At 33.6% G+C, this 15821-nt stretch overlaps 1 protein-coding gene across 7 annotated transcripts in view; it reads right to left on the bottom strand.

Moving 5' to 3' along the window:
- CNOT2 (CCR4-NOT transcription complex subunit 2) overlaps nt 1–15821 on the bottom strand; it is a 120351-nt gene that overhangs the window by 21532 nt on the left and 82998 nt on the right. For 5 of the 7 annotated variants that reach the window (XM_037022611.2, XM_037022610.2, XM_073215588.1 and 2 more), the window contains 3 exons: nt 13005–13071; nt 2689–2836; nt 1767–1949 (listed from right to left, as the gene is read on the bottom strand). In XM_037022611.2, the coding sequence (XP_036878506.1) occupies nt 1767–1949; nt 2689–2836; nt 13005–13071 (398 nt within the window). The remainder of the gene's footprint in view (nt 1–1766; nt 1950–2688; nt 2837–13004; nt 13072–15821) is intronic. The other 2 variants (XM_037022615.2, XM_073215589.1) reach the window with 2 other exon arrangements.

Here is a 15821-nt window from a genome sequence, read left to right as displayed (position 1 = left end):
AACTCCTATGGACAGGATCCATATCATATTCATCTTTGCATACTCTGCCCTTAGTGTTCAGGAGGATACAATAGGCACTCAATAAATGTTTAGTTGACCTGAATTAAATGGTGCTTTTCTTTAATTACATTCAGTGTTGTGAAACACATCATTCTTATCTAAATATATTTTAATCTTTCAGCTGCTTCAAAGAAAAAAAGTCTCTCCGTTAGTGCCCTCAGTTCTAAATTAATGCACAATCAGTACTTGGGAAATATTTACAAATGCCTCTTTTTTCTACACAAACCTAAACATGGGAAAACAAAACAAAAAATAAGACTACTTAAAGCAAGGCCAGACATAATTAAGAATGTCAAAAAGAATTAATGCAAATTCTACAGTGAAAGTATACATCTTTAACATCAAATAATCTGATAGGGTTCAACTGTTTAAAGATGACATGGTTTCCTTTTTTCTAAATCTGTAAGACTAACTATGGCTAAGCAGTATTTTCATAAAATATGTGGCTGGTGAAACAAAAACACTTTAGAGAAGAGTAGGAAAGCCAACAAATTTTTAAAAGCACATTAGACTTGCTAACAACATAGGTACCCTCAAACACAGAATAACTAGTAAGAAATAAATTCCATAATAAAATATATCAATAGTAACAAGCAGGGTTTTTGAGATCCATGTTTTTATTGACAATTTATAAGCAAAATGTTGTTTTAAAACAATTAAAATGTGAAAATACATGGAAAGGCAAAAGTTTAAAATATACATTCAATGAACAAATACTACAAGAATGAGGAAAGATGTGATAAAACCCAAGAAGTATTATATGATTAGAAAGCTATCAAAGAGAAGAGTTTTGATAACCCTGTACAAATAATAACTTTCAAAAAAATTAAGAGCATAAAATTATAAAAGAAATTCTGTGAAGTCTAAATAAAAGTAAGAATTAGGGTTCATGAGATGAAGATTAAAACAGGAGTGTGCTGATAACCTATTTTAATTTTTTTATAAAAGGAATTAAATGGGCATGATGACAACCAGATCAAGATTTTTTCTCCCGCTACATAATTCCTCATTTTAAAAAAAGGCAACAAAACTTAAATACCATTTTTACAAGAAAGCCAGCCTTAAACAGCAGACATAACTCATATAAATTATCTAAACCATTAAAAAATCCTAACAAAATGGATAACTGGTCTTCACATTGTTATTTGCATAGTAGTACATGCAATGGACAGTGCAAAAGCACATGTCACCTTTTTTAAGAACCAAGACATGACATTCTTTGCAAATACCACAGATGTAGTATTAAAAAGAGGCTTTTGGCCAAGAAGTCTCCAAAGCACAGAACTGAATTTTGGTTGAAAAGCTACTTAACCAAAGCATAGTTAAGCAACACAGTAATAGTCAAATATGTCACCATTCCTATTTGTAAGTGTGGAACTCTTATCACACAGGTGACCAGACTCATTTAATAGAGGAAGGTCACATCAACAAAAATCTCCCTGGTGGCGATCTAAGAACAATCCTTTTCTGACAACAACAACAAAAAGCTTTAATGTATTTTCTAAAATCAAACTGTTTCAAAAGAACGTGTCTTCAGTTTGGTGTTGTTAATGTGAGGTGTAACAGAAAGAGAATCTTTGGTTACAAATATATGATGAAACACACAAGACAGAAACCAAGACTCAAGAACAGAATGCTGAATATGGAAAAGCAAATTTGAAAATATCCAGAAAGACAATTATACACAGTATCAATAAACATCTTACCTGTTCACAGTAAAAGGCTGTCGAGAAGGCTGCTGCTTTGGCATACATATTATGCTTGGCGAGCTTCTGTTGGGGCTACCTAACCCTGAACTGCTCATGCTATTTGTCCTGCTAGGAATTCCAATGCCCTGACCAACCTGGGAGTGGTTCATCATATTCCTAGGATTCATAGGCAAAATACCCCTGAAAAAGAAGTCCATTATACTAAATAAGCTCTCTATAGTCACTCATTAAAATTCTCTGTAAATAATCAATTGGCCTAACCTTAGAACCTCAGATAAAATTTCAAATTGCATTGCTAATTTTTATTAAGTGAATTCTTTTGTCTGGTTATTTCAATTCTTTGAAAAGGAAAGTCAAAGTAAACAAACCAAGAAGGGGAAAATTATAGAGGAACTAATGTAGGTGATATCTAGGAGTGAGAACTATTTATGCAACTATGACAAAAAATAACACAAACTTATTTCACACGTATATTTAGTGTAATTTCATTCCAAATGTATGTCACTCTATCTTCTTCATACTCAACTGCATCATCTATGTAATCTGTTTTACTTTACTGTAACTAGAGCAACGGGTGTGTGGTGAGGGAGCCATAATCAGAATTATTTGAGGAGTGATTTTAAATTGCACATCCTCCTTTGAGGAAGGAGCTGGCTTTTGAAAAAGCTCCCAGGTGTGATTAACCCTTGATACCCACCCAGTTGACAACCAGTATGCTAGCTGCAGGATAAAAACATCTTACACTATACTTGTCGGTTTGCAATGAAATAAAATGAACACAGAGTATTAACTTCCTTTTCCTCAGTGAAAGGCACTGAACCAGAAAATTATTGAATAAGTTACCTTATTAAAAAACTAAAAAGCTTGCTTACTCTACAAAGATGCATTTTGAGAAATATTCTGGCCCATCAATAAATACCTGCTTGGAGATGGAGGCGTGTGAAGTGACATTGTTGGTACCCCTGTTGTTGGCGTGACGTGGCTCGGTAACTGAGTGCCTTGTGATAAGCTGCGATTTAACTGAGGGGTATTGTTGCTCATCCCCCTCATTGGAAGGCCTAGTGCACCTATTAAAAAAATTCAGAAGAAGGAAATTCATTGCCATCAGGAATGAAATTGTTATCCATCTTCTGGAGTTGGCAATTTAAAACATTTTTAAATGACCTAATATGTAATATAATATGCAAATTTTAAATGGATATATTTAATTCACTCCAAATGGACTGATTTTAACAAAAACATATCCTACTCTGAAATCTAATACTATGAATGAATATTGCTTTCATATTTGTTTTCATATTTTTATTTTGCAATAAATTATATCAATGATTTTAACAGATTGACTTGTTTCAATAACATTTTATACAAATATGCCTTTAAGAAATTTGCAATCTTGTGTTGTTTTAAATCATAACTGACGTACAGACATTTAACCCCACTTTGCTGAAGTAGCTATAATTTTCTATATGATCTTTTTAAAATTCATTTAAGAAAAAGTCTCTATAATTTATACATACTTCTCAACATTATAATTTTTACAAACCCAACATAAAATGTCAGCAACTGTAAAAAACTCAACCTGATATAGCTATAAGAGACAAGAATTTAAAACATTTGAAAAGATCTCAAAGTACAATGACCTTCTATTTATTTAGTGCCCTCCTGGGCTTCGATGTGGGAATGAATGTGTTTTAAAAGGTGTATTTTTAAAGACCACTGAGGGTTTACCATCCAGATAAAAAACAAAACAAAAAAATTAAGCAATTTCAAAAGTTTATTATGCCCTACCTTTAATTAACATGAAACATAAATTATTTTCTTAATGATTCAAAATTATCATGGATATATAATGTTCTAGGTGTTTTTCTCCCCTTTTACCCCTCAATGTAAGGATGTTCAGTTATCATGTATGTTGTCATCATATCTGCCTATGAATGCCTCCTTGCCTCCATCTTCCTGACATAACCTTTTTTTTGTGCTGTTTCTAGTGTGCTGTCTAGTGTGATTATGAGGAAGTGAGAGCTAATAAGTAGATGACTTTAGTGCTAAGGATTAAACTGACTCCCCCACCACCCACCCCAACTATATCAGTTTAACTTGAGGTCCTCAAAGTTCAAAGACCTAAGTATTTTGAAACTGTGACCTCCAAAAAACTATTATCAGCTCTCAATGTTTTCCTTCAAATATTTTTACAAAAGTTATCTTTTGGCATAACAATATACCCCCTTCTAACCTAGGGATACCAGTGAACCACAAAGATTTTATTGGAGAATCTGCAAGCCTCGGTACTCAGCTTAGAGCCTAACTTTGCCTCTCAACTGAATAAATGAAGCCAATGAATCCAACTCAGTGTAGCTACTACATTCTATGTGTACTCTTTTCACACATGTTCCACAAAGCCCTAAGCTTCATTTTGTATTTAAGTCACATGAAGGGAACTGGCCTGGATTATATGTTGATTTAGTCACTTTATATATGTCTGATTCCTAGAAGTTTTCTGACCATAAGTATACCACCAGCTGCAGCTTATGTCCACTGAATATGAGACAAAATAAGGAAGAACAAGAAATTTAAAATCAGCTTATTATTTCATCAGAAGAAATCAGTCTCTTCCTTCTCTCAAGCAAAGTAGTTTTCCTCTAGATACTCCCATAATAAACCACCAATGTGGTACTTTTCACATCACTCATTCAAAAAACATTTATTGAGTGCCTACTACGTGCCAAGCATTGTGCTAGTTGCTGGGGATATGGTGGTGAACAAGACAGAAAATGTTGCTACCCTCAGAGAGCTTACATCCTTCTCCCCAAATATATGCTGCCCTAAAATCAGCTACAGCTAACAAGTTTCCCACAGGAATGTGTTTCTCATAGTTACTAACTACCAAGAAATATTATACAATTTCAGAGCCAGAAGGGACCTTAAATATCAACTAGTTCAATGTCTGTATTTTATTGATAAGTAATATAAACCTCAGATGAGTTAACTGACTTCTCCAAGGTGACAAAAAGACCCAAAACTAATATACAGATCTCTGTAACTCCTGGTGTTCTTAATGGCAGCCCAATGGGAGCCCAATATAACACCAAATGAGCATCCTTGCAAATGCTTACTGAATTGTAACACCTCTTATCTATTGTACTTTTAATTTTGCTTCCTTTTTGTTTTATTTTGAATATGCTTACTTCCCTTCAAAGTTTTTCTAAACTTCCATCTCTTAAGGTTTCCTTCCATTTTTTCCTTCTCTTTTCTACAGCTGTCAAGTTTTCTTTCCTCTAGTTTTACTTTTCTTTTCCTTTTCACTCTTTATACCTTCATCAGTATTAAGAAACATACACTTCTTAAAATCTAGTACTCTCTGGCTCTTTTCTAATGTCAATAATCCCTAAAAAAGATTCACTGAGATTTGTTTACTTCAACCCTACATACACATATTATTCTATGCTTTATTATGAAAATGTATTAACTACAGAAATATTTTAGAGATTGGAGATTATCTGAACATTATCAAAAAGAAGAAACAAGAATGGGTAAGGTTATTTATTTAGTCAATTAGATACTAGCATACGAGTTAACTTATAGCGCTGAGAGTGGGGAAAGACAGTATAAATATAGAAACTCTAAGATTATTGTTTACTTTTATTTTTCCCTCAAAACTCTTGATTTCATAAAAAGCTAATAAATTCAAAAAGTTTGTATTGCATTTTGTTAAACTAGGGAGGTATGAAAATAAAAGAGATCAATTTCAAACTGTAACATCAACCCTTGAATTCTTAGTAATTGAGTTATTTTAAATTCAATTTAAAAATGGAATTCCTTTAAAACATAAAGAATATCAGTTAATAGGAACATACAAAGATTTATTTTTAGGAAACAAAATACAGTAGGTCATTAAGTTTGAGTTACTTGAGTTAAACTATTACAACTGGGTACAGTCAGGCGAGAGAAAAGTTTATTCTTTTATTAGCATAATTAGAAACAATCACAAAAAATCAGCTCTAAAATATTTTATCAAGAAAAAAACATGTAAACTGAGAGAAATACCAAAAAGAAACAGCTAGCTCATAAAAAATTTTCTGCCATAAAATAACTACAACAGGTAAAAAATATAAATATGTATGTATGACACTTGTGTATCAGGAAGGCAGAAGGATCAAAATTTATCAAGCACCTAAAATCCATGTATCAAATATTATGCTATTTCATCTCTTTTCCTCCTTACAATAAGCCTACAAAGAAGGTATTTCTTTTTTTTATAGATAATGAATATAAGGATGAGTTTAAAAAGTTAAAAAGTAGTAAAAAAGGTTATAGTTCTAGATCAAATTTTTTTCTTTCCATAAGGAATAATAGAATATTTAGAGGAGCAAATGAACACATTCTAAGTACAGTCCTACCTCTTATTTGGCTAAACAGCTAAAGAATGAACTGGATTATTTATTAATCATTTTATCAGAAATCCAAAAGAACACAATCTAAGAAGTGTTTCCACGAATTATTTCCACTGTACAAACTGAATAGCAGCACATTACTGATGGCAACACATGCCATCCTTTACTGAATCTTTTGCTGAAGAAACATTATCAGTAATACAAGCTGTAAGAAAAAAATTCAATCACAGCAATCAAATCCTTAAATATACATACTTAAATGAAGCCTCCTGAACCTCCTGAAATCTTTATTAAGGAAAGGAAAGAAAACCCCTAATTGATTTAAGAGGGCTTAAAATATCACCCTTTATATTATTCCCAAAGCAACTAGCTTCTCCTGGGAACTCAATTTCCAGCCACACTAACAAAGGACAACAGTCTTCCTACCTCCATTCTGTCCTCATGTCTTCTTGCCTCCAACCTGTCCTACATTTAGTGGTTAATCTTCCCTGTAACCTTATTTCACTATGCAATTTCCCTTATTAATAACAAAGGATTTTAGAGATAGAAAAGTCTCCAGAGATCATCCAGCTAAGTTACACATGAAAATCATCCAACTAAGTTACAAATGAAGAACATCAGGCATTAAGTGACTTGCCCAAGATCACAAATAATGAAGAATAAAAATAATGATCCAATTTGACTATTTCAATCCCTTTTTCCAATCACTTTTCACTTCTTATAGTAGCTGATAATTTTTGCATCACCTAGAGAACTTCATTGTCTGGGTCCCATCCCCAGAAATTGTGACTTAGTGTGGATCTGGGTAATTCATGGACAGTGGGATTTTAAAGACTCTCCAGGTGTTTCTAGGGGTACAGCCAGGGTTGAGAATCACTGTTCTATACAGTATTAAATCCAACCACAGTTTAGTCTTTAAAATTCTGTTAGGACCCAAAAGAATCTTCTGATCTTAATTTTTTTCCCCAGCTTTACTGAGATATAATTTACATATAACTCTTCTGATCGTAGTTAATATTTTACTCACCCCAATACAAACTTTTTATATAGCTATGCATGTTTCAATATTGCTCCTCCTTTTCCTAGTCCCCTCCCCAAATCTGCCCCTGTACCTTTACTCATATCCTTCTCTGCACACAGAATCTTTCCCTTGTCTTGTTATACAGTGATACAAGAGACTATTATTTTTAAACTGTTATGATCAAGGTGTCTACATGCTATTTACATAGAGGGTGCTTGGGTATATATGGGAGGAACCACTAATTCAGCTGTGAAAGCAGAATGGACTTGTGAATCAAAAGATGTTTACTGGAGGAAACAGTACACAAATTAAATAATCAAACAGACCCACCCAAGTATTTGGAGTCAGTGATAAAGAATCAGATGGTTTTATTACAACAGTGTAGTCTGAGTGCTTGCTTTCTGGGCATGATGCACATATGAAACAAGAAGCATGGATGAAGCTAACTGGCTTCAATATCCTTAACTATGAGAAGCTGCTGCTATGTCATAGCTGAGTTAAAGACATTTGGCTGGATCTTTAATGTAGCTGGCACTCTACCTGTGGAACAGCTGTGTGAATCTCCTACATGTATACTTTGTACTCCTCTTCAACCTAGGTTTCCAATACAAATTTGGGGTATGCATTCACAAAGTAATAAAGGTCTCAAACCTTAGAAATCAACCTTGAACCCTTTTTCCTCACCATCAAATCCTATCTGCTCTATGTCCAAAATATGCGAAATCTGACCACTTCAACACCTCCACCACTAGCCTAAGTCACCCTATTTTCTTGCCTGGACTACTGCAGCATAGCCTCATTGCTTTCTCAATTCTTGTCACTTGTCCCTCCCACACCCAGTCTATTTTCTACATAGCAAAATGATCTTTTAAAAATGAAACTATTTTAAAACTGTTTCCCCTTGAACTTATTAGAATAAATCCAACTTCTTAACCAAATATTAAAAAAACTCGACGATCTGAAACCTGCTACTCTGTTAATCTTCACTTTCTTTGTTCATTACTTTGGCCCTCTCATTTGTCCTTAACATATTAAGATCATTCTTACATTGCCAGGAGTAATAACTTCTGCATCTGCTATTATCTGTATCTGAAAAGTTCTCCTCCAGATCTTTCCAAGGATTTCCCTTTCTCAACAGACAGGTTTCCATTCACCTCCTCAGAGAGAGTATCTTTGCCTGCTCCATGTCAGATATTAATCCCATCCAGTTACCCATGAATCTGGCTTCATTTTATAGTACCTATTACCAGAATTGTACTGTTTACTTGTCTTCATTCTTACTGTCTTCCTCCATTAAAACATTAAGCTCCACAAAAACAGAACTTCGTTATCTGCCACACTTTTCACTCTATCATAATGCTTTAGTCAGTAGACTCTTAGAATCTATCGATTTAACATTTGTAGTTTCTACTATAAGCAAATGATCCTTACAAATACTCAGTAAGTAATATGTAGCATTCAAATTTCAAAGAAACTGCTGTTTTCAACTCATGTTCATATAGTTATACTTACAAAGGAATGTAATTCCAGCTCTACTACTTGCTATCAGTATAATTTTGAGTCTCTTAACCTCTCATGGGTTGCTGAAGATGAGTTAATTCATATAAAGTAGTTAAAACAGCACCTGACACAAAGTAAATATTCAATAACTATTAGCTTTTTGGGGAGCAGGGAAGAGTGAAACATGCCTATGGAAAGAAGTCGACAGATGGTCTTATAGATGAAGATAAAATGAGCTGATGAAGTAATGGCTTCCAACAGAAAATAATTATTTTCTGGGGGAAAACTATGCTACAGCTGTGTTCCTGAACTTGGAAAGTGCCAAAGACCTTGAGATATATTCTGCAGGACTGTGAAGATTGTACTTCTTGTATGAAACCACTGTAACAGTCTAAAATATTACCCTTGTGATAAACTAGACTACTCCTAATCTATCCCATGCCATGGATGCTGTTACCTACTAGAACAACTTATCCATAGCCTCTTCAAGGCCAATGACAAACATGGCATCTATAAATCCTGATCATTTTTCAAGGTATGTGATTATTTGCCTGCTTTTGAAATATCCAGAAAATTCTGTACTTCCTCTACTTTGTAACAAGGTAACTTGTGTACTTTTCCTACTAGATTATTTCCTACTAGACCACATTTTGCTCATAAAGCATTAACATTCAACATTTATTAACTGCCTGTCATATATAGAATACTGAGGATACAAAAGCAATGAAAACAAGCAATATATAAATGGAGAAACACCATAGCAGTATGTACACTGTACAGAGACGGCATAAAAGAAAATGATCTCTTCTACCACACATCGGCAGTATCTAACATGATGCAATACACATGGCAGGCACTTAGTAAGTATCTGTTAAACTCAATCTCCACCTCCTTTTTCCATACCACTGTGGCTTATTGTGCCTTTAGCTCCAAACCATAAATCTGTCCATACCATTCAACACAATACCTCTTTACCTATGTACCTATTGGCATTGTAAGCTGTTATTTAATATTTTACATATATGAATATGTCTTGACCTCTCCAACTATATAATATGTGCTTCTTGAGAGCAAGAACTCCCAGAACATTCAGTATTAATTTGGTATCTGTTAAATGGTTCTATAATTTGTTTCCTCAAGCTACAAAATATGTCATTTGCCTTAACTACACTGTCAACAGCATCACTTCTGAACTACCCCATCTGATCTCTGGTTCTCCACAAACAAGTAGCCTTCACATAGGTGTTCTAAAAATAGGAAACAAAAGGGATGTTTTTGAAAGCATGAGATTATGCCACTGCTCTCAAGCCAGACGTCCAGATCCCAGAAACATGGATTTCCTTTTCCAGCTAGAGGCCTGGGTCCTCCAAGAACACAGACAGAAATGTGTCTGATTCATCCAGACAGGTAATTAACCTATGTGCTTGTAAGGTAAGAGGAGTATCGGAAGCACTCAGTAAACAGTAGCTTCCTTTTTCCCCAATCCTCCAAGACATTAAATCTTGTTGGTAAGAAAGAAAAAGTCACTTCAACTATATACTACCACTGAATTTCAATGAACTGTATATATCCAGAAGAAATTCATTCCTGGATCCCTGTGCATTCTAATCTCATGGACAGCTTCAGGGAGCCCAGAGGTCCTTAAGCCTATAAGGTGTACCTAAATTACACACACACTCAAAAAAGACAAATGAAGAACATCATGCAACATAAACCGAAGATTCCATTCACTGGCTTCCACAGTTACCATTTGGTGCACAGTCTTCACATGAACTCCTAGATAAATGTTACTTACATATTTGGATACAATCATACTATACAAGAACCTGTGACCATACAAGCCCCTAGGCCAGCATTTTCTAGGTACCTTTATGTATTAAACAATCCTTTTCACCCAAATCTTGAAAAATATAGGGTTAAGCAGCTCTGTACAGATTCCAAGAAGAGTTCCCTGTTTTGTTGCATTTCAGCTAGTCTCGGTTTTGGGGGCATTCCTCTTCTCCACCTGTAACCTCTCTAACCAAGAACACAAAACAACAGTAGACTTCCAATTTAATGGCACAAATTCCTACTGAACTTGGCCAAGCTAAATAGTTAATGGTGGTACTCAATACACTTGGGAGGCAAAATTAATTTTACTTATATCAAGCTTAATGTACATTTACAATTAATTGCTATTAAGAGTAATATCACTAATCTACTCCCACCTGTTTATTCCTTTTACCTCCCCATCCTTTATTAAGGTCAGTGCCTCAGGTTTCATCATTCTGACTTACTTATACTATTGAAACTGTGACCCTTGAGCCCCACATGGAAGCTGGTGTTATCTCTGACAAGTGTGTGTTCACACTACATACCAGCTAAATGACCTATCTGGCCCTCTCAGGTCTATCCTAACCGAGACTGAGAATCTAGACTTTCTTTTCACTAGTTGTAGCTTCTAGATCAGTACTCTGGAAAGGAATAATTGTATCCCGACTTGAGACTTTGCAGCTCCAGTTGACCCAAGGTTCAATTTTTCTGTAGACTAATATCTACAATGTTAGTTTAAAGAAAGTGCTGGTTCACCAGTGCTACAGGAGTATAGCAATTTAATATCTAGACTCCCAACAGGGAATAGTGGTTATATGTGACTTCTTTTTAAACTAGTAAGGACCTTAAAATACTATTCTAATGAAAATAACACTGTTAATTTATTAATCTTTATATATCCTTAACAATCAGCAGTTATGTAAATTAATAAATCAATAAATGTCTAGCCTATCAATGAAATAACTACATTTCAACCCTAACCCATTCTACATCTTAGCCCAATTACAATTTCACATTTGCAGGTAAAAAAAGTTAGATAAGATTTTTAAAGTCCATATAGCTGATTATAAAATTATCACCATTTCCTTTGTAAAAAACTTTAGCTTCTCCGATATAATTTTTTTGTATTCTATACTTTCTCCTGTGATGAATTGTGGGCTTTAAAAAGAAAATAAAGCAAGTTCTTTATAGTTACTCTATAGAAATAAAAGGTAGGTTTAAAATAACTAGATAGTCCCATGGTAAAGGTTACCTGAAAGGTTAAAGTAGTAGGTTTCATATTAGAACACAAGCTCAACAAAACAAATGACTAGCTAATAATATTCCCTCAACAACTAAGATAAACATTTGTGGATAAATAAGCAACATCTTTAATAAAAATTTTTTAAAATGTTTTCTACTTTAGAGAAAAACTAGTATTTATAAGCAGTAATTTTATTTACTAATTCTCTATTAACAAACAATATTGTGTTCCATAGAAAAGAGGAAGGCCACAAAAGATGGAGAGAAGAAAACAGAAGGAAACTACATTTGTCTAACAAAGTAAATTCTTTCCCACTACTAACCTTCAAAATAAATTTGAAGTGTAAAGTGGTATCACAACTCTTCTGATGCCTATAAAAACTCTGCCTTTATTATACTGGGGAAGAGTTCCAAATCAAATAACTAATTTTTATTTGAAACTGGTTAAGATACTGCATCATCACAATGTCTCCTCCAGTTATCCTTTTATTCTGTAATCTTTGATGGGAGTTTATATCCCTCTTAACACTCCCCTCTCATTAACAGAGATGAGAGATGAGCAGTCTCTGACATTAACAGAGATGATAAAATATTATATAACAGTTTGGAAAATTAATTTGAAAAAAGGGGAAGATTTTATAATTTATAAACATTTTATGTGGTAATAATAGCTAACATTTATTGAGCACTTACTATGCGCCAGGCACTGTGCTAAGCGCTATAAAAGTATTACAATACTTAAAAAGAAATAAAATCTTGGACACGGAAAAAGCATTAAGCTGTAAGTTAAAAACATAGATTCTATACCCAAACTGAACTAAAGAAAATAAGTATTTGCTAAACAAAGAGAATATTTCACAAGTTAAGTAATGGGTTATATTAATAAAAAGGTAAAAGAAAAACCAAACACACACATAAACAAAACCATCTACTCAACTGACCAAACAAAACTCCTTTAGCCTCCTCTAAGTGAAAACACAGAGGATGTCTATTTTTAATTTGTTTAGCAAATTCTTCTTCAAAAATACTGCATAGGAACATCAAATACAAAAGACACAGAAATAAATTTCAATCTATTCTATATCCAAATAATAGAAAGGTCTGATATAATGAGGTTTTGCTGTGTAAGTGAAATAAGGAAAACTGAAAATTAGTATCTTCCCTTTTAAACCCTAGAATTAAACCCACAAGGGCAGCACTGATTTTTCCTTATTTGATATTATTTTTTTCTTTAAATAAAGTATCCCAGAACAAATACAAAATTCTTACTTTGTTGCCCGTATAAACTTGCCCCAAACTGAGACAGCTGACCTGATGTAGATGGTGATGCCAGCATCTAGAAACAAATTAATTACATTAGAGCAGAAGGAAAAGTACACAGAGCATTGCATTTTACACTTTACAAATCTGTACGATGTATCATAGTATGTGAGCCAAGCCCCACTTCTTGTTCTTCAGAAAAATGTAAACATTACACAATTGCATGTTTCTTAAGAGTATCACAATTGGATTAAATCAAACTGTGCAAAGAAAATTAATTTTTGATTACTACAAAGGTTTCTGTTTTCAAGTTACTCTAAATGAAACTATCAAAGCATCATTATTTCACTTTAAAGAACTAGGCTAACAAAAACATGAAGACAGAAAAAGTCAGCCTTATGAAGTAAAATTACTTGGTTCTTAGATAATATATTAAGTCAAATTCTAAACTCAGTTTAATAAAGTTGAAAATAAAATTGCCTAAATAGAAAAGTTTTGTATTTTTTGTTAAGAGTTCCTCATTTTTATATAGAAATAACTGATGGGTAGAAAACTTATCACATTGGTAGAAAATGGGTAAAAAATGTAACAAACATACACACAACTATATAATAAATGGAGGGATGACATAACAAAGGACAAGTCAAAAATACTTTAAAAATATATAGATATAATATATAATGTATGCTGTTTATTAGTGATGTGACTTCTATGCCACTTGTGTACAATGTCTTTCAATTTATTGCATCAATGTTTCTTTTTCTAGTGGACCATAAATTCTTTGAAGGCATATGCTCATGGAACATGATATTCTTTTTGTGTTTCCTCATTGAGACAAGCACTGTACGTGGCAGTGCTATACACAAAGAAGGACTTAAATTGAGAAAATCAAACATGCATGTTTGTGTATTCCATCTTAAGCAACCATCAGAACTTAAATAAGATGAGGACCATGTTATCAAGAAGGTAGAAGAGGATGAGTTACAAAATTAATTATATTCTAAGGCACAGGATGGTAAATGCTCTAAAGCAAATAGAAAGTATCACTGGGGGAAGATAATTCTAAGCAGGGATGAGGCAACAGGAATACTCTGTTGATGTTAATATCTGAAATGGGTATAGATGAGGAGGGTCTTCCAGGTTGAGAATTTGTAGTGAGGGTAAGTGTGATAAAAATTAATGGCATGATTAGGTTGCAAACAAAGTAAGAACATAAGGGGCTGGATAATAGAGTGATCAGGGAAAGGAGATTAAGGTTTTGGGGCACAGAAGAATGGGAAATAAAGTAGTATGTCAGGGTCAGACATAAAGGGTCTTCTGAAATGTCCTACAAAGTTGGCTACCATCTATGGCAATAAAAAAAAAATCAAGCAAGGGAGTGATGTGATCAAACCATGCTTTAAGCTAATTCCAAAAGCAAAAATGGATAGAAATGGTAAGAGACTAAAAGAGCAGAGCAGAAGTGGGTCTACAAAGGAGAGCTATTCTGGTGGGAGGAGCAGAGGAATTGATGCCCTACTGAAATGGCTGAGGTTTAAGGACGAGGTCACATTGTAGTTTCCAGCTGACACTGACCATATTAGGAAAACCAGGATGAGAAATATTTAAACAACAGAGGTTTTACAATACACATTTCATGCTATTTTCATATAAAAATTCTGAGTTGCTTTAATTATTCTAAAATTTACAAAATTATACAATATTAATTTTAAAGTAATGATACCATCAGATTTTTTGAGTAAGTGCTGAGTTACACACTACTCTAAAAACATCAGGATTTAAATATAACACATTTTCTTAAAAAAAGCATCGAACCTTATAAATATTCCTTAAATTCAGAGGTTATATAATCTAAGCCAATTGAAAGAATATTCATTTTATGCTTGATCAAATTATTTTGCCATGCTTAAGTTTTTGGTTATCATTACAGGCTATAAATGAAAGTAAGAGGCTTCAACAACAAGATGTTGGCCAACATTAAATGCATGACCCATTGTGTGAACATTTTAGAATGGACTACTTAAAATATTACTTTTCCCAGAAATTTCTATGTTTATTGAATACATAAGTCCAAAGAACAGATATTATTAGCCTACTTTTCATAATGTATCACAAATGAGTTACACGTGTGCCAATATGTAAGCCATCTCAGTATTGGGAGGCCATGTAGGGAGGAAGGCATAGGTAAGGAAGTCATGGTTCCCTGGGTCAGGTACTTGAGACCAAGAGCAACAGGGTGATCCATTTACCGGTGTGACATATTAAATGATATTTTCTCTACATGTGAGTACAAGAAGATTAGTAAACACTGCTTTAGAGGAATATGAAAGAAGTCTGTTAAATTTAAGAGTTTACAACCTCCAAAATATCCATGTGAAATAACACTGATCAGCTGTTCAAGGATATTGATAGCTCAAAATGTGTCAAAAATGCAAATATATAATTTCCTATAAAATCAACTCCTAATGGTATGTATTTTTAAACTCTGAAAGAATGCTTCATGAAATATATCAGGGCTAAAAATGGATTTAACACACAGTGAAGAAATGTGAAAAGGACAGAAATTGTATTTATGAGGGCAAAGAAAATGCACAAAAAAATGTGCCCTGGTACAAGCAATAAATAATTAATGGACAACAGAAACTACACTTTAAAAAAATGCTAAAAGGTAGTACCATAAAGGTAAATTTCTTAGAAAAATATAGAACTTTAGATCAAGAGACACACTGCGGTATGCAGCATTAAGAGGAAAGAGTTCAGCTTTGGAGTCAGAAAATAATCTGGGTTTGAATCCTGGATCTGCCTCTTACCTATGGGAGAGCCAAG

The sequence above is a fragment of the Manis javanica genome, chromosome 10, assembly GCF_040802235.1.
Source record: "Manis javanica isolate MJ-LG chromosome 10, MJ_LKY, whole genome shotgun sequence".
NCBI lineage: Eukaryota > Metazoa > Chordata > Mammalia > Pholidota > Manidae > Manis > Manis javanica.
The sequence above is the reverse complement of the archived record's forward strand: the minus strand, read 5'-3'. Positions and strand labels throughout refer to the sequence as shown.